Source organism: Crocuta crocuta, unplaced genomic scaffold (assembly GCF_008692635.1).
Source record: "Crocuta crocuta isolate KB4526 unplaced genomic scaffold, BGI_CrCroc_1.0 scaffold327, whole genome shotgun sequence".
Classification (NCBI taxonomy): domain Eukaryota; kingdom Metazoa; phylum Chordata; class Mammalia; order Carnivora; family Hyaenidae; genus Crocuta; species Crocuta crocuta.
Window position 1 is genome coordinate 189,956 of NW_027529176.1, and position 18,984 is coordinate 208,939.

At 52.5% G+C, this 18,984-nt stretch overlaps 2 protein-coding genes across 4 annotated transcripts in view; one reads left to right on the forward strand and one right to left on the reverse strand.

The window, feature by feature from the left end:
- Positions 1-10,515, forward strand: part of ZNF7 (zinc finger protein 7) — a 13,934-nt gene extending 3,419 nt beyond the window's left edge. For both annotated transcript variants that reach the window (XM_077758146.1, XM_077758147.1), the window contains exons 4-5: positions 2,443-2,559; positions 6,371-10,515. In XM_077758146.1, the coding sequence (XP_077614272.1) occupies positions 2,443-2,559; positions 6,371-8,169 (1,916 nt within the window). In that variant the 3' untranslated portion in view covers positions 8,170-10,515. The remainder of the gene's footprint in view (positions 1-2,442; positions 2,560-6,370) is intronic.
- Positions 10,516-16,386: 5,871 nt separating this feature from the next.
- Positions 16,387-18,596, reverse strand: COMMD5 (COMM domain containing 5). Of its 2 annotated transcripts, none has more exons than XM_077758180.1 (2): positions 18,518-18,596; positions 16,387-17,306 (listed from the first exon to the last, which is right to left on the reverse strand). In XM_077758180.1, exon 2 carries the CDS (start codon positions 17,251-17,253, stop codon positions 16,579-16,581), a length of 675 nt encoding a protein of 224 aa, XP_077614306.1. In that variant the 5' UTR covers positions 17,254-17,306; positions 18,518-18,596; the 3' UTR covers positions 16,387-16,578. The 2 variants fall into 2 exon arrangements, with proteins under 2 accessions (XP_077614306.1, XP_077614307.1); XM_077758181.1 differs by having other exon boundaries at positions 16,387-17,300; positions 18,518-18,584.
- Between the last annotated feature and the right edge of the window lie 388 nt (positions 18,597-18,984).

Consider the following 18,984-nt stretch of genomic DNA (forward strand, 5'->3'; position numbering starts at 1 on the left):
TGCAAACATATGATATTTGTCCTTCTCTGCCTGACTTATTTCGCTCAGCATAACACCCTCAAGGTCCATCCATGTTGCTACACATGGCCAGATTTCATTCTTTCTCATTGCCATGTAGTATTCCATGGTATAGATAAACCACATCTTCTTGATCCATTCATCTGTTGATGGACACTTAGGCTCAAGAGAAAGAGAATCTTAAGCAGGCTCCATACTCAGTAAGGAGCTCTACTTGGAGCTTGAGGCCACAACCCTTAGATCATGATCTGAGCCGAAATCAGGAGTTGGATGCTCAACCAGCTGAGCCACCCAGGGGCCCTTTGTTCCTCATTTTAAAGGGAATTCTTAGGGGCACTTGGGTGATTCAGTCGATTGAGTGTGCAACTTCAGCTCAGGTTATGATCTCAACAGTTCATGGGTTTGGGCCCCATGTCAAACTTTGCACTTTAGATTCTTTGTCTCCCTCTCTCTCTGCCTGTCCCTCACTTGTGTTCTCTCTCAAAAATAAATAAACATTAGGAAAAAATCTGAAAGGGATATTTTTGGGGGCACCTGGCTGACTTGGTCAGTGGAGCGTGCAACTCCTTCATCTTGGGATTGTGAGTTCCAGCCCCACGTTGGGTGTGGAGGTTGCTTATAAAATAAATTAAAAAAAAACAAAACACCTTTTATTTCTTATTTCTGAGAGGGAGGGAGAGAGAGAGAGAGACAGACAGACAGACAGACAGAATAAGCAGGAGAGGGTCAGAGAGAGAAAGAGAGACACAGAATCGGAAACAGGCTCCAGGCTCTGAGCTAGCTGTCAGCACAGAGCCCGACGCAGGGCTTGAACCCACGAACCTTGAGATCATGACCTGAGCCTAAGTTGGATGCTTAACCGACTGAGCCACCCAGGCGCCCCCAAAAAAACCTTTTCTTAAAAGGGGAATACATTTAATTAAGATCAGAAGAAATTGGTTAATCATAATCATAAATAAGTATATTAATTTCAAATTCTGTTTCTGCATCAATTGAAATATTTGTATGATTTTTTTTAGCTTATTACTCTAGTAAATTTTATTAATATGTTTTGTTGTATTTCTGGAGTAAACTCTACTTGAATTATATTTTACATATAAACTTAAGTACTATTTTGGACTCGGCTAGGAAGTATTATATTTCAGATTTTTACATCCCTGTTCATGAGCAAAATTGATTTAATATGTTTCTTTTTATTATTTTTGTTGTTGTTTTGTTTTTTTTTAAATGTTTATTTATTTTGGGGGGCACCTGGATGGCTCAGTTGGTTGAGCGTTCAACTTCGGCTCAGGTCATGATCTCACGGTTTGTGTGTTCGAGTCCCTGTGCTAGGCTCTGTGCTGACAGCTAGCTCAGAACCTGGAACCTGCTTCAGATTTTGTGTCTCCCTCTCTCTCTGACCCTCCCCTGCTCATGCGTTCTTTCTCAGAAATAAATAAACATTAAAAAAAATTTTTTTTAATTTTTAAAAATGTTTATTTATTTTTGAGAGAGAGAGAAACAGAGCATGAGCAGGGGAGGGACAGAGGAGAAGGAGACACGGAATCTGAAGCAGCTCCAGGCTCTGAGCTGTCAGCACAGAGCCTAGCACAGGGACTCGAACACACAAACCGTGAGATCATGACCTGAGCCGAAGTACAACGCTGAGCCACCGAGGCGCCCCAAGTAGCTAATAGTTTTGCTCTCCGTGTTGTCATTACTTTCACATTCAACTATATTTTGGTTTGGGGGCACAGTGTCATATTGCCCTGTGGACCATGATTCCCTTCACAGCTGGCCTAAGGTTGTTCACCTCGGACATTGTGCGTGTGCTTGGAGAGAGCATGTGTTTCCTGCTGAGCATGGGTCCTGTGTGCACCTGAGGCCTTTACGCTGGAAGCTCTCTCTGCTTGCCCTTCTCCACCCCCACAGCTGGAAACCTGGGGGAGGGAAGCCCTGACTAGGGGGCTTGGCACCTTCCGAATTAAAATCTGTTCATTTGTTGGTTTATTTTTATTGTTTCTATCTTGCTTCTTGGCTACTCCTACCTCCTGGAATGTCGCTGCCCTCTGAACTGAGGGACAGGCCATTTCTGCTGAGGGGAGTGCTGGCAGTGCCTGGCTGCCTTCTCCCTAAGCTAGAGCTGGCCTGCTCTTTGCAGATTCTTTAGTGGTAGATCCCCTGAGGATCCTGGCCCTGCTGTGGATGGGGATGGGCTGGGAGTCCACATATCTCCCACTGTCCAAATCCAGGAGCTGGACAGATCTGGACAGAAAGGGCCACTGGGCCATTGTGTCCAGACCCTTACTCCCTGAGGTTCCCTTTGGGGGCTCTGCCTGTGCTCCAGCAGCCCCCTGCCTCTTTATGCCTGGAAACCAAGAGCACTGGGCCCTGGGATGTACCCTCAGCCATGCTGACATGGCCCCTTCTCTGCCATCCCCACAGCAGGATTCCTGGTCTTCAAGCCTGAGCTGATCTCCCGGTTGGAGCAGGGGCAGGAGCCATGGGTCCTTGACCTGAAGGGAGTCGAGGGGAGAGAGGTGGCAAGGACCTCCCTTACAGGTGAGGCTTAGGCCTGTGGCAGAGAGGCTTCTGGGTAAAGGAGTGAGGAGATGTTCAGAGAACCCGTGCCCAGCAAGGGTTGAGGGTGAGAAGCTGAAGGCAGACCCCAGGGACCAGCCAAGAGGACATGCTGGGCTGCCTGGGAGCACCGTGGGGCCACAGCTGGGCCCGTTGACAGAACCGTGGCCTAGTCGTGGGGTTGTATTGGCAGAGACTGAACTACAGAAAAGCAGGGACGTGAAACTCTTACGTGTTACAGCAAAGACAGGTTTTGCTTTTTAGGCACATGTTGTTCAATTTCTAGTTTTACTGATGTTCTTATTAAGCAAAGCGCAAAGGTAATAATCCAAGGGAAGCACTTACGCCCGGCCCTGAGCAACCTCTCAGGCAAACATCAGCCATCCCGGAGACAGCTGCCCCCCACCCCCCCCGCCCGCCAGCAGCTCCCTCCAGAACTGCTTGCGGTCCTGGGTGACCTCACCCTCTCGAATCAGGCTTCAGGGGCTGTGTTGGGTCCTAGGGCTCCTGCACCAAAGCACCACAAACTTGAGGCCTAAAACCACAGTGATTAATTGTCTCACAATTCTGGAAGGCACACGGTCAAAATCGAGGCCTCAGCAGGTTCATGTCCTGAGGTATGGGGGTATGGGCAGGAGTGTTGGGAACCTTGACCCCCGCCTCCAGTTTAGACCCCTTTTGGATCCTTCTTGGGAAGGAGGTAAAGCTGTAGGCTAGCCCAGTTAAAGCCCAGCTCCTATTAAATATTTCCAAGGTGGAGGAAAGATTTCAGAGAGGGTACCATGGTGGAAAAGCTTGCTGGAGCTGGCAGAATCGGGTGGGTCCACGGGTTTATAGGCAGCAGATGTGATGAGGTGACGAGGCAGCAGCAAAGAGAACCTGCCCACAGTGGATGTCGACCTGCTCACGAGCCTGGGACCTCGGGCAGGGGTGTGGCCTCCCAGACGTAAACGTCAGGAAAATGTAAGTACCCAGAGATGTTATCCGTGCCTGGCTGGTGCAGCAGGTTGCTGAGGAGGGGCCCAGAATGGCAGGCGGGTGCAGAGCCACGCCCCTGACCCACCACCACAGACGTTGTCCCCAGCACAAGAGACCTCGGTGTCTTGCTGGGACACACATCTCTTCTCTCAGGGAAAACCACTTCCATCCTCCCTTCTTAGTTCAGTCCCTGCAGCTGTTTCCACCTTTGTTCCACTTTCTCTCCAGCTGCTTTTTTGGGGGGTGCTTTTCCCGTCCTCTACCCCCGTCTCTGTCCTCACCCCGCAAGCAAAAACAGCTCCCTGCCCTCCACGTCTCGTCTCTCCCCCGGTTCACCTCTCCGCGCCACGTACCTGCTGAGTTCTGTGGTTCAGGCTGTGCAGATTGTTGTGTTCATCCTCAGACCAGTTTTCTAGGTGTGCGGGCTGGGTTATTGTTGCCCCGGCTACATTTCATGTCCATGAGACAGAAAAGAGGCTTCCATGCTGCTCTGTCATCTGGGTTCCTCCCGGGATATTTTTCGTGTAAGTTGGAGCCACTAGAGCAGGGAAAACCACTTCCAGAATGAGGCTGTTTTTTAACATGTGCTTCTATCTTCTCAGATTATCCAGATCCTGTAGAAAGGCTTTCAAGCTCTAGGGCAGGGTGAGAACTCTGAGCTTCAATTATGAGTCGCCAAGGGGCCCTGTGGTCAGTGTCCTACATACATAAACCCAGCTAGGCACGAGTTAAAGTGGTGAGGATAGAGTTCCATAATCCACAGTAATTAACTGCAAAGGAGAAAGGAGCCCAGCGAACTTGAACTCGGCTTCCATTTGTTCAGACGTGACCGGAGCAGGCCAGGGGTGAGCAGGGTTCAGCCAGAGCCAGGCAAGTGATGGATTACAAAGGTGGGAGGGAGCGGACCCTCTGACGCGTATCTGGGCTGCTGACCTCTGCTTGTGGAAGCTGGGTCCTGCCCTCCCACAGGGGTCGGGAGACAGCCTGTCCCTCAGATGTGGCTGGCATAAACAGCCTTGAGTTTTCTCACACACACACCTTAAGGAGGGCTAGGGTCATCCTGGGGAGGAAGCCTTGAGCTGTAAGAAGCGACATTAGTCTTTTGTCCTCATGGGCCGAGGATAGGCCGGTTGAGAAAGGCTCAGAGGAGCCTGCCTGGGCTGGTCAGGAGAGGGCCTTTGGCAGGGCAGAGAGGGTATCCCCAGTAAGCAGAGACAGGAGAAAAGTGGGCCATGCTGGGTACGAGTGTGACATGGGCCCGAAGAGGGGAGGCACCACGTGGCTAGCCGAGCCCAAGGGGAAGCCCGGTGTGTAAGGAGGCTCCTCACAGACGTGGTTACAGGAAGTCAGATGGAGGGAGACTCCAGACGGGAGTTGGGTGGGTTTGTGGCTGCTTAACCACGTGGGTTGTCTCTCCCTCCTGTATAGTGGGAGGTCCTAGGCTCACTGCTATGGGCCTCTCCACTGTGCTCTTGGAGGCCTCTGCTTTCCAGCAGGAGGCCGAGGAGAGCAGTACGCGTCCACTCTCTCATCTGCAGAGTCCAGGGAGGCCTGGGCAGAGGGTGGAGTGAGCCAGCACCGAATGGCCACTCCTGCCCTGTTGAAAGAGCAGGTTTGCCAAGGTTGTGTGGTTGTGCCACAGGGGCAGGCAGGAGATGCCCCGTGTTATAAGGGCACAGAGAGGTTGAAGGGGCATGAGTTGGGGGAAGAGAACTGGGTCCATTCCTGGTTGTCTAATTAGCTGTGTGACTGGGGAACCGCATGCTCCTTCTCTGACCTACTGCCGACCTCACTGGATTGTCACGAAGACTAAGTGTTCCTTATGCACAGAAGATGCTCGGTGTGTGACGCCTCTTCTGCACCCTAGGACTGACTGAGAACTTAGGATCGCCAAGCTGGAGAGGGCACTGATGTTAGGAGCCACCAGAAGCCCTGTAACTGGGCCCCTGGAGAATTTCACTGGGGTCGAAATGGGCTGGTTATAACGGTGGTTATCGTACTGGTTATGAAGTTGGTTGTGATGTTCGTTATGACCCTGGGTGTGATCACGGACACCAAGGAGGGGTCTGACTTTAGCAAGGGTGCTCTCTGGGACTGCAGAGTAGGAGAGGGGCTGACGCTATTTGGAGAGTCCAGAAGGAAGGCAGATGTCAGGAAGGCCTAGTGGGGGCCGGTTGGGTAGGTGGACTGTCTGGAACCCCAAGGAATGAGAAGGCAGGATAGGCCACGGGGTGTGGCGCCCTGGGAGCTGATGGGCTGGCTAGTGATGGACGTACATGGTAAGGTGTGCATCAGAGAAGGTGGCTTGGCAGCAGCTGGAAGAAGCCAAGTTCAGGTCTCGGGTCCCGCTCAGTACCCATCCCCTCAGGCTCCCCCCAGGTGTACCCCACACCAGCTGTATAGCCTCATCTTCCTTGGAGCCTGCCCGTTATCTCCCCTCATCCCACCTTTTCTGGACCCAGGAGCCTCTGGCGCCTCAGGCTCAACCTGCCTCTTACCACACTTGCCAGGCTCTCCAGCTCAAAGGTTCTTTATGGATTTTCACTCATACCAGTTCCCCACAGGAACATAGCCCCCACGCAGGAGCACACGGTAGTTGAATGCATGAAGTCAAAGTATTAACAAAGCTAAATTTTGAGAGCTGTCCAAAGCCTGACTTCTGGTAGTGTTTTTCCTTGCGGGTATACTCTTCCTTGATACATTGTGTCCTGGAGCTCAGTTCCCAAGGATGATCTGCAGCCCCCACCCCTGCCCCTGGTCTTTTGTCCTTTCTCTAAACAGGGGATAAGAACCATTTATTTCCTGTTTATTTCAGATTCTGCTGTTGGGATTGCAAGTGAGCAGGCCTGTGAGGACATGGATGTTGTAAAATCAGAACCCTGTGTGGCCTTGGTCAGAAGTCCCCCACAAGGTTTTCCTCAGAATTCTGGCTTTAGAGATACCTCTGATTCTGAGGTCTGGTCAGAGAGCAAGCCAAGCTCCCTCCTCCAGAAAAACTGCTTGAACACTGGGACTGTGACTCCCAAGAAGACCTTCGCCAAGGAGGGTGCCCAGGGACGTGGCGAGCGGGAGGGCAGTGGCGTACTGGGTTGTCATCCTGACAGAAGTAAGGGAGGTGGTGCAGAATGGCTGGCCCGAAGTTGTGACGTGTGTGGCAGGAGTTTCAGATCTACTTCGGACATTGCTCTGCCGCAGGAGCTTAATACACCGAACAAACCTAACAGATGTCCAGAATGTAAAAAAAAATTACCTGATTGCTTACAGGGGAAATCTCGAAGTAACTGCCACAGAGAGAAGCCGTACGAATGTGAAGAATGTGGGAAAGTCTTCAGGTTGTGCTCACAGCTTAATCAGCATCAGAGAATCCACACTGGAGAGAAGCCATTCAAATGCATTGAGTGTGGAAAAGCCTTTCGTCTGAGCTCAAAACTTATTCAGCATCAAAGAATTCATACTGGAGAGAAGCCCTACAGGTGTGAGGAGTGTGGAAAGGCCTTTGGTCAGAGCTCCAGCCTCATCCACCACCAGAGGGTCCACACAGGAGAGAGGCCCTACGGCTGTCGGGAGTGTGGGAAGGCCTTCAGCCAGCAGTCTCAGCTGGTCAGACACCAGAGGACCCACACCGGAGAGAGGCCCTACCAGTGCCAGGAGTGTGGGAAGGCCTTCAGCCAGAGCTCAACCCTGGCTCAGCACCAGCGGATGCACGCGGGGGAGAAACTTCAACTTCCAAGAAGCCCAGGTAGTCCCAGCCATGTTCCACATCAGAGAATCCATGCTACAGAGAAACCATTTAAGTGTGATGAGTGTGGGAAGGCCTTCAGGTGGGTGTCTCGCCTTAGTCAGCATCAGCTAACCCACACCGGAGAGAAACCTTACAAATGCAATAAGTGTGCAAAAGCCTTTGGTTGTAGCTCACGGCTTATTCGCCACCAGAGAACTCACACTGGAGAAAAACCGTTTAAGTGTGATGAGTGTGGGAAAGGCTTTGTCCAGGGCTCACACCTAATTCAGCACCAGAGAATTCACACCGGAGAGAAACCCTATGAATGTAGTGACTGTGGAAAAGCCTTCAGCCAGAGCTCAAGTCTCATTTACCATCAGAGAATCCATAAGGGAGAGAAGCCCTACGAGTGCATCGAATGTGGAAAAGCTTTCAGTATGAGCACACAGCTCACGATACATCAAAGGGTCCACACTGGGGAGAGACCTTATAAGTGTACGGAATGTGGGAAAGCTTTCAGTCAAAACTCAACCCTTTTCCAACACCAGATAATTCATGCAGGAGTGAAGCCCTATGGCTGTAGTGAGTGTGGGAAAGCCTTCAGCCGGAGTTCCTATCTTATCGAGCACCAGAGGATCCACACCCGTGCCCAGTGGTATCACGAATACGGGAATACCCTGGAAGCTGCTGCCCACGTGAGCCGTAGAAAAGTCAGCACTGTAAAGAAACTGCATAAATGTAATGAATGTGAGAAAATATTCAGGTGGCGCTCACATCTAATTATTCATCAGAGAATTCACACTGGAGAGAAACCTTACAAATGTAACGAATGTGGCAAAGCTTTTAATCGGAGCTCACGGCTGACTCAGCATCAGAAAATTCACATGGGATAGACCACCTGTCTTTATAAACCTGTATAAATGTGAATAAACCTACAGCCTTAACCTTACGTATATTATATGGGATCGTTTATACTGACAAGAATTTAGAATGTGGGGATAGATTCTGAATTGCTCCCGTAAGAAAGAAAATGTCCAAATTCATACAAAGTGGATATTTCTTTGCTGGAATGTGTGACCTTGTCCCACTCAGCAAAGTCTGTGTCCCTCAAGTCAGGGTGCATGTATGTAGACTTTCGAGTTCACAGAAGAAAGACCCCAGGTCCTGTGGATGAGGAAGAGTCATGGGAAAAGGCCTGTGAACTCTGCCAGATGAACAGCTTAGAAGTTGCCCCAAGTGTCTTCCCTTAGCACCAGCTCCTCAGACTGGCTTCAGCAGGAAAGATGTGTTAGCTTGTGCTGGCAGAAGCCCAGAGGAAGCTGCCTAGAGCTCCTTTCTCCTGCCTTCTTCACCTGACTCCTTTTCTTCCAAGTCAGCCTTCCAAGGCTGCAACCTGGGAATGCAGCCAGAGGCCCTGGCACCAGCCTCTTCAGACAGGAGCTTGGATCAGCGCTGCCACTCCAGGAATAGCATCCGTGCCCAGGGACCTGCTCTGTGACTCGGGTGTCACTGTCCTCCATGAAATACAGAGTCTGCTTCTCTGAGCATTGTTACAGGGTGATCATAAGAATTGGACTGTGTGGGAGAGCTCCCCCCCGCCCCCACCCCACTGAGACCCGAGCCAGCATCTCCCGAGGAACCCAGTGTGGACCTGGCCTCAGCACTGCGGAAACAGCTCACATGAGCCCAGTGGATGCATCTGGAGGCCAGGCTGCTTCCTGGACTCCTCAGAACTCCTACTACACAAACTGGCAAAACCGGGAGGGTCTGCAAGCTGCAAGTGAGCCCATTGCCTTTTCCCAGAGGCTGGTGGAGGTAGAGACAGACTGCTCACCAGCAGAATGAGGCTAATCAGTGTTGATGGTGGCCCTGCCCTCAGCGTCCTGGATCCACCAACTGTGATAAAGTTCCAGGGGACCAGAAGTCTTACTCAGACTGGCCGCTACCCACAACCACTCACTCAAGACCTGCCGATCTTTGGTGTCATTGCCAGTTATAGGAAGGGTGAAATTTGGGCCAGAGACCCTTCCCCCTTGTCCCAATGGAGAGGCCCATTTCTCCCACATACAGAAAGGTAACCCAGAGGGACACAGGTCAGTCACTTCAGGATTTATTGCAACACTTGATTTGGGTCACCATCACTTGGCATGGTTAAGCCTGTAGGTAGTTCCCTGAGACACAGCCTCGATGGCCATGTGTGGTATAGCCCAGCAGCAGGTTCTGGATTTGTATCAAGTGGAAAATGGGATGGCTAATCCCTGTGTTTGCATTGGGAGATTCCACAACTTTCTGGCATTAGGAACAGTAGAGTTCAGGATGGTCAAGTCTGTGTGTTTGTGTTTCTAATATGTGGACGGGATCTCAGCCCTACAACAAGGTCAGCCCAGCCGCTCAGCCAGGCACAACGTGTGATGTGTTCTCAGACCGCAGTGCTGGTTCTAGGGATGCAGATTGTCCCCCTGGCCCGTACCTGCACTCCCAGGTGCCAGGATGCCGTGAAATCATTGTGCCCATTTCAGTAGCTGTAACTACCTCTCCAGCTGCACCTACTCCACCCAGAAGTGTGTCCAAAAGGGTCAGTGCAAGAGGTTTTGTGGGCCCACCCTTAGGAACGCAGTTTGGTCACTGAATGTGCCATTCCCAGAAAGGAATCCTGTCTCTGCCACTTCTGGGTAATGATGGGACAGAGGGGTGGGAAGTGACATGAACTCTTCCAGATTCCAGCCTGAGCTTGGTGCTTTCTGTCCTGTAACAGCAACCAGCCGGGAAGGGCCAGAAGATTGAACCTAAATCTTCAGCACGTGGATTCTCTCTTTGGATTGACATGGTTCTGGATCAGGGGCTGGTAAATTATAGCCTGTGGGCTAAATGCTGTTTGCTCCCTGAGTTGATGCAGCCTGTGAAGATCCGCACGAGGCCATTCGACTGGGTGGCTCTCATGCCTTGGTAACTACACAAGCAGACTAAAATCTAAGCCGGAGTCCATTCCTGTAAATGCACTCCTGTCTGAGAAAATGAAGCTTTCCCAGAAAATGAAACACCTAATCACAGTCAGTCAGCTGAACCTTCCCGAATAAGGCAACTGCTTAAGCCATAACCAGTCCGTTTCCCAGTTTTGCTCCTGCGTCTTCTCTGTAAGCCCCTCCCCGTATGTCCGGCCGGCACAGCGCCCCCGGTGTTTCAGCGTGGTCCTGCCTCGCTCCAGGCCGTGTTTGCGCAAATAAACTCTTTAAAAATTTGATGTTCCTCAGTTTACCTCTTAAAAGGCCTAAAAGCTAAGAAGGGTTTTTTTACATTTTTAAATGGGAAAACTGACTATTTTTTGTGACATTTGAAAATTATATTGAAATCAAATTTCAGTGTGATCAAATAAAGTTAATTGGAAGAGAGGTGGCCCTTTTGTGTGCAGGTTGGCTCTGGCCACTCCTATACTCAAGAGCCAAGTTCACACTTGCTGGTCTTGCCTTTTTTTTTTTTTTTTTTTAATTTAAATATTTTTATTTATTTCTAGGGGAGAGAGAGAGAGACAGCGTGAGCAGGGGAGGGTCAGAGAGAGAGGGAGATACAGACTCTGAAACAGGCTCCAGGCTCTGAGCTGGCTGTCAGCACAGAGCCCGATGCAGGGCTCGAACCCACGAACCGCGAGATCATGACCTAAGCGAAAGTCAGACGCTTAACCGACTAAGCAACCCAGGCGCCCCTCTTGCCTTATTAACGGGTAGAAACTTGATGCCCTTCAACCTTTGAGGAATTATTTTTCCTCTCAACTCTTAGTGTGGTTTGTTCATTTAAATGTCCCAGTACAACCAAGAATTCAATAGAAACAACCCTAAAATCCTACATTCCAATCTAGAGCCTCCCCTGCAGAAGTATAGGGTGAGGAATCCCTAGCTGCATCCATGTAAAAGAGATGTGCGATACTGGCCTGCCCGGCAAGACTTCGTGAAATCAAGCTGCCTCAGCACTTAAAATGCTTGCGGCTTGGGATCCCTGGAACCCATGAAGAGCATCTGTGCAGGTCATGTGAGCAGGTGGCCCTTCTGCAGAGAGGGAGTGGAGAGGGCCTTCTGGAGGGTACTGCAAGGTTTTGGATATTCTGTTTTCTTTCTTTCTTTCTTTTTAATGTTTTATTTATTTCTAGGCGAGAGAGAGAGAGACAGCATGAGCAGGGGAGGGTCAGAGAGAGAGGGAGTCACAGACTCCGAAACAGGCTCCAGGCTCTGAGCTGGCAGTCAGCACAGAGCCCGACGCGGGGCTCGAACCCACGAACCGCGAGATCATGACCTGAGCGAAAGTCGGACGCTTAACCGACTAAGCCACCCGGGCGCCCCAATTCTGTTTTCTTTCAAACTATTTCCCAATTTGGGCTTCAGTAAATGCAACAGTAAATGTTTCTAATAATACCTAGAACTCTATCTCAGCGTAGATATTAAAATACCTTGGATTTTTCTTTTGGAGGCAATAAACCCGTAATTTTGACCTGAAGTTACTTTTTACTCGATCAGGTTAAGCTTTATGAAATTGGATTGGAAGCACCGAGCTTCCTGGAAGCTTCACAAAGGTGTGGGGGTGCAGAGCCCAGGTGAGTTTACACAGTGTGTGTGGCTTGCACTCTGAGCCTAGGAAATTTTTGTCAAACGAGTAAATGCTGTATTTGGGGAGCTTTGAGGCTGGGATGTTAGACACTCGGAAGAAAGGAAATAACACTGGCATCAAGGGTTTCCACACCCAGCTGGCTCAGTCAGTGGAGCACACACACCTTGATGTCGGGGTCATGAGTTTGAGCCCCATGTTGAGTGCAGAGATTATTTTTGAAAAATCTTTTTTCACAGAGATCTAAATAAGATCAAGAAAATGGAAAAGGGTAATTTTCCAAGTGCAAATGTCTATTCTCTGTATAAGACTGTGCAGGCTGGAGACGAAGGTGGAACTCAAGGCCTGTCAGTGGTAGGGATCGACCACAGATGAGGGTAGACAGTTGCTCTGTAGCTTAGGCGAGTCCTTTGGGCACACAAGATCCACCCACCCCAGCCTGGCTGGGTTGAGGGAGGTGTAACAGCCACCAGCCACCTGCCACCTGGTTTTGTATGTCCCCAGAGATCAAGAATGGTTTTTAAATGATTGAAAACCAGATGATTTCATGACCTATGAAATTAAATTTTCAGTGCCAGTAAGAAAGTAAGAAGATAATTGTGCCCATTCATTTACATAGCATCTGGCTGCTTGCAAGCAACGTTGGTAGAGCTGCCAGAATCCTTGTGACCTGGAAAGCTGACATGTTCCCTCGCAGCCGTGTCCTGCCACAGTGGGTCTGCGGAGCAGCAGGGAAAATGGAGGGAAGGGCTGCCTTGCTGTGGTGCTGTGGGAGGGACAGTGTGGTCAGGGCTGCCTCGTCCAGTCTACCAGGGATGGAAAGCAATGCTCTGACCCCACCATTACTGGCTGAAAGACCAAAAGCACAGACTGTCCCTTCCAGTAGGTGGCTGGTGAGTGGACACAATGTTACCCCCCACCCCTCATGTGTCTGGAGCCCAGCAGGAGCAGATTGCACGTGACCAGATGCTGGGCTCCAAAGGGCTGAGGGCCCTCCGGAGTCTACTGACTCCTTAGGCCCTCCAGGGTTCTGCAGAGAGGTAACCCCGGTCCAGTGCACAAGGATGGGGTAGGGGGTGGCCTCTGTGACCCGCAGGCAGAGAAGGGGTGTGCAGATCTGGGCGCTTGCCCGCTATCTGACTCCAGTAACTCTGAGCCTCCACTGGCCTCTCCGTGAGTGGAAGTGTCCTCTACCTGCAAGAACGGCTGAGAGCCTTGAGGTGGGCTCCAAGCGAGAGCTCTGTCCTCCCCGCGAGGCCTCTTGGGAAGGGGCTGTGCGTGTTTCTCATGTATGCCAACAACAGGGCAGCCTGGGAAGTGCCTCTCTTCTGCTCAGGTAGGTGTATGATTTAGGACCACGGGGCCCCAGCCACAGGGCCCTTTGGTGGCATGAGCGTGGAGCACCCTGCTGGGGGATGAGCCTGGCTCAGACCCTAGGGCTCCATTCCTGGTTGCACCTGCCAAATTTCACTAACTGCACAGCAGAAGCCCCTAAATCTCCGTGGCTTTCACCCCTAAACGTGTGTCCTCATTCTGGGGCCAGTAGCCACTCAAGGCACGTGAAGCAGCAGGGAGAGCCTCTTGAAGCCCTCCCGCCCCCGGTGATCCTCCTTGCCCTTCTCAGTCACTCACCCAGTCAGCAGACCAGGGACACTACTACAGGGAAGTCCCATCCAGGTGGGGAGGGAAGGCTGACAGCACCCCCACCGGCTGTTTGACAGCAGGCAAGTGTCATACCTCTGTGCGTTATCACCTGTGAAGTGGGGTAACTTCACACTTGTGAGTTAATGTTGACACACAGAAGTACTTAGACTGGTGCCTGGCATGAGCACTTGGATCAGCACCTGGTGGCTACACCTGTAATTTCTTGGTGCTCACTGATGCGTCACCAGGGACTGGCCCACGCGAGGCGGTTGAAGAGGCTGTGCTTTGGGTCACAGTTTGGCAATATCAAGGGCTTTAAGATGTTCATATTCTGCCTCCTCTGTTCCCACTTCTAAACAGTTTCAATATATAAAATGGTTTTACCACTAACATCACCGTGATTTTTAATAGAAAAAAAATTTACAAAAGCTACTATGGTCTGTCTCCTCCCTCACCCACCCACCCAGCCACAATCTATATATTGAAACCCTAGTGCCCAGTGTGACGCTCTGAGGGTTTGGGGCCTATGGGAGGTGATTAGGATGGGTTCAGAGTGGGATTAGTGCTCTTACAGAGACCCCAGAGAGCTCCCTCACCCTCTTAACCTGGCAAGGACATAGCGAGAAGTCTGCAGCCCCAAAGAGGGCCCTACCCCAGCCTTGTCGGCATCCTGATCCCAGACTCCCAGCCTCCAGAGCTGTGGGAAATTGGTGTTTCGGCCACCCAGCCTGTGGTGTGTGTGTCTAGGTAAAATCCAGCACATCTTCCAAGGGGAATGGGAGGTTGTGCAGCCCCTAGCCATGCCTGTCATACTCAGGAGGGCTTAAGTGAACAGAGCTAACACAGACACAGATACACAGCAGAAGTATGAAGCTCGGTGAAGACAGTTTCCATGGCTGTCTGTGGGCCAAAGGACTTTTAAATTATTTTTTTAAGTTGTTTTGTTTTTACTTTTTGATTTTTTCCAAATGTATCATGAGTACATATTGCCTGAACATGTCTGATGGTCATGAAAGGAACACCTAGCAAAGAAAGGTGTTGGGCAGACATGGCACTTAAGCACATGCTTCCAGGGTGAGCCAGGTGGCAGCCTGGATGGCCCAGTCCAGCTCCCATCCTTGAGGAAGCAGGGCCCAAGGACAGCAGCTGATGCTGAATGAGACACACAGTCTGTGTCCCTCAGTTTAGCCAAGTCTGGGCCCCGCCTTGGGGCTCGGCCTCTGAAAGCCTGTGAGTATGTCACCCCACCTTGTCATCAGCTTCCCATGCGGCCTCCTCTCCTGCCCTTGGTGCACACCTAACTTGCCGTGACCCTGGCTCAGGGGGAAAAGACTCAATTAATGGAGATGGTGGGAATGTTCTCTAAATGGCAGTGAGCAAGCACTGCTGATCTTGACGGACGCTAGCACAGAGCAGGGGGGCAGGAAGGGGGTGCTAGGAAAGGGCAGGGGTTCCAACACAAAAGCAGCAGGGTGACAATGGGTACCCAAGATCATTAGCTGTTTGCAGTGGAAGTTCCTCCACAAGACTTGTGACCTAGTCACCTAGCAGAAAGCAGACCATGGAGGCAGGGACGCTGCAGGGGGAACACAGCCCGACAGCAAATGTCTATGCAAAGAGCAGGACCCCAAGTTCCCCTACCTGGGGGGGGGGAGGTGATGGTTATGCTGAAAGGTGCAAAGTAGCCATGGGCCCTGCACATTCCCACAGAGTCACCCAGGAAAGATCCCGCTCCCCTCCACCCTGCACACCCTCACTGCTAAGGACTGAATTGTGTCCCTCCGCCAAAGTCGCTGTTGAAACCTTGACCCCCAGTATGACTGTTTATGGAGATGGTGCCTTTAGGGAGGGGATTAAGGTTAATTGAAGTCCAAAGGGTGGGGCCTTGATGCAGCAGGACTGGTGTCCTCAGTGAGAGGAAGGGAGCTCTGGTCTCTCACACATGCACGCTTCCTGAGGAAAGGCTGGCTGTCAGGAGATCGGCCTCACACTCTCGTCTCTGACTTCCAGCCTCTAGAACTGTGAGGAAATACGACTCTGCTGTTTAAGCCACTTAACCTGTGATATTTGGTATGGCAACCTGAGCTGCTCAAGACATCCACCTAGAGGGTCCCGGGAGAGGCCCCTGTTGCGCTCTCCCCGGACACCAACAACTGTCAGGGGCACCTGGGTGGCTCAGCCAGTTAAGCATCAACTTCTGATTTCCGCTCAGGTCATGATCTCACGTGGAGCCTGCTTAAGATTTTCTCTCCTTCTGTCCTCCCCTGCGTGCCTGTGTGCTCTCTCTCAAAAAACTGGAAAAAAAGTTATTAAAACAGTTGTCAGATCACACCCACTTTGCTCAGAATTGAGGCCCTGGGGCCTGTCCTCCACGCCTCTCCCCACCCCCTCACTCACTCAGCTGCAGCTACGTGGGTCATGCACCACTAGCTGCCCCTCACCCAGAGCTCCTATTTCTCAGACTGCTCTGCTCCCTTGCCTCCTTCAGATCTTTGCTCTTACACCATGTCCTCAAGAAGGCCCACCCCATGACCCAATTTAAGACAGCAGCCTAGCTCTTCGATAACCCCGCCTCCCTTCACTGGGACCCTGCTCTATTTCACATCTCCCCTTCAGCACTAGAACGTTGGCTCCATGAGGTCAAGGATTTAAGGCAGGAGAATGAACTGTCCCCCCTAAAACGTAAGGTTCACAAAAGCAAATGAGCAGAGAGCTCAGATGCCACACAACGCCAGTGTGAGTGACCATGGTACCCTTGCAAAGGCCTTGGCCTGGACCCCAGGTGACAACCGGACCACACATGGCCTCACCCAGCAGCAAGAGCAACAGCCAGGGGAGGGGTGAGCAGTTTGATGCCCACCCAGGAGAACATATGTTTTTTAATAGTTGCTTTATTTCCAGTAAGAAGGGAAGACAAAGTTGTCTTTCTTAATTAAACAGAGAATGACATCATTACATTCAAACATCTCACTGAAGAATGCTTCCTGGAAGGACAGGCTTCACTTTGGAGATGTCTCTCGGAGCCAGCTACCCCCGAGTGACTGGAATGGGACTGTAAGCACGGGTCAGTCCTGCAGTCTGAGCTCACACCTCTTCTCCAGGTCTGCCATCTCCTTCAGGACTAGGGCCACGCTGTACCGCAGCTCCTGGAACTTGGCCGTGGGGACCTCGAAGCGGTATGCTGACCCGTCTGAAAGCTTCAGCTGCATCAGGACGCTCGGCTGCAGGGAGCGGGCCAGGGCACTGGTGGAGATCGCCACGTCCACCCTCCACCACAAGCTGGCAACATGGGGCGGCCAGGTCCCCTGCTGCCTGGCCACAGAGTTGAGGAGAGGCCGCTGGCTCCCAAACACCACGCTGGACAAGTCCATGACCAGGTCCTGGGGAATGCAGAGCTCCTGGAGCTGGTCTTTGAAGGCGTCAGGCTTCAGGCTGGCTGGGGGCAGCCGGAGGGCCTGCTGGAGCAGTGTGTTTGTGCCAGCTAGGAGGGCGCCCAGCCGTTCCTCCGGCAGGTCTGCACTAGCCCTGAGGCGCTGCACAGCCTCCCGACAGTCCTCTCCCTGCAGACTGCTGACCACCAGCTTCAACAACTTTCTGAATGTGCCCCTGTCCAGGTCCCCCAGGAGCCGGGGCATTGCTGCCACTTCTGGGGGGAGCTGGGTCCCCAGGAAACTCACCCGGCTGCTGTGACTGTCACCAGGGTAATGCAGGTATGGAGCCGCAGCCCCCGCGGCAGACATTGCTGTTTCCTCCCTTTTGATCAGGCAGCCCCGAGGAAAGGTCCCAGCTGCAACTGCCAAGGGCAGGGGCGAGAAGAGAAGCCCAGTAACTCCCATGTCCTTTGGGCCAGCAATCGAGGACTGACATGGTCTCTGCCTTGAAGAGGCTAACAGAATGAACCACTGATGACAGCCAATGTAATGGGAGGCTCCCTGAAAGCGGGTGGCAGAGGGGCCCACTTTAATCCAGGGAAGAGGAGAGCCAGGAGTGGGCAGGGAAGGGAGACAGGGTGGGGAGGAGAGGATGACCAGAAAACAAGAGACCAGACACAAGATCTCCAAATATATAACAGAGAAAATGTTATATATTTGCAGGAGGAGAAAAGTCCAGAGCACACACACATACAGCCACTGCCGCCGCCACTGACCACAGTAAGATCACTCAACTTTGAACTGTCACAACCAGCTCTGCAAGAACCAGTTGTTATCCTCACCTTGTCTATAAGGAAACCCAGGCTCAAACACAACGGTCCAAGGCCTAGAACCCAGGCCCGTCTCTCAAAAACTCCCACTGTTTCCACAGCACTGGGGAAACCAGACTCAGTCACTCAGGCAGGAGGCGCTGAGGTACCTCGAGAAAGGTCTGTGCCATTACTCCAAGGAATAGGATAATGTCATGACATATCTCAGGTGGCCGAGCCACACACCTGCTTATACAGGACGAGGGTGCACCGCCCATCTCAGCCGCTCCAAGTGGTTGAACAGAGCTCGGCCGGACACAGATCCCGTCCCCAAGGCTCCCAACAGGCCCTGGGCGAGATGGGGCACGGAGGAGCGCTGGGGGAACCCNCGTATCCTATTCTCCCGGGAAGGCCGGGCCTCCCCTCACCCTGCCTGTCAACGACCATCCGCTGACAAAACATGGGGTCTTCTCCCACCGCCTGGTCACTATCAGCAACCGCCTTCCACTGCCCCGGGCCGCCGCGCTGCTCAGGCCCTGCTTCCCGGAGGCTGGCGTGCTGCCCCACGCTGACCCTCTCGGCGCCACCGGTACCGAGGCAAGGAGCTGACGGAGACGGCCCGATTGGGGTCGTGCCCCCACGGCGGCCCTGGCCACCTGTCGCACGGCCGAGTGGCCGCCCACGAGCCAGTCAGCGCGGATCGGCCCCGCCCCAAGCTGCACCACAGCTGCCTCCAGAGCTCCCCGGAAGTGCCGGCTAAAGGGCCGCGTCGCGGAAAGAGCGATCCCATTCCCCGCACCCCAACACGCGCCACTCCTCCGCACCTGAACGCGCAGTCCCGCACACAACGGCCAGGCGAAGAGCACCACCACCGCCACACCGGAAGCGATCCAGAGACACTTCCGGGCAGCTCTAGGACCTCGGAGGACCCGGCCCTCTGTGATCCGGGAGTCTGTGCTGAGGCTGAGGACGTCGTAGCCTGCGAGGTGCTCCTCCGGCCATCCTCATGCGAGAATTTCAAAGGCTCCTCTTGGACCGACGGGTCCTCGTCTCCGCTGGTGTCCGGGGAGGGACCCTCACCCGCCAGAAGGGCCCAGGAAGAGATGGGCCAGCGGCACACACTCCAAGGTCCTGAGCGGCGCCAGCCTGCATCTTCCCGCCCGGCGGCGGTGACGGCCGCACATCTGGCCGCACAGCCATATGAACGGGCCTAACCGTCCAGTTGTTCACTTAAATGGGTAAACTGTATGGTGTGGGAATTATGTCTCAATAAAGCTGTTATTTTTAAAAG

Excerpts from the sequence above, each read along its gene's own strand:
- COMMD5 (XM_077758180.1), bottom strand. The coding sequence starts at position 17,253 with ATGTCTGCCGCGGGGGCTGCGGCTCCATACCTGCATTACCCTGGTGAC.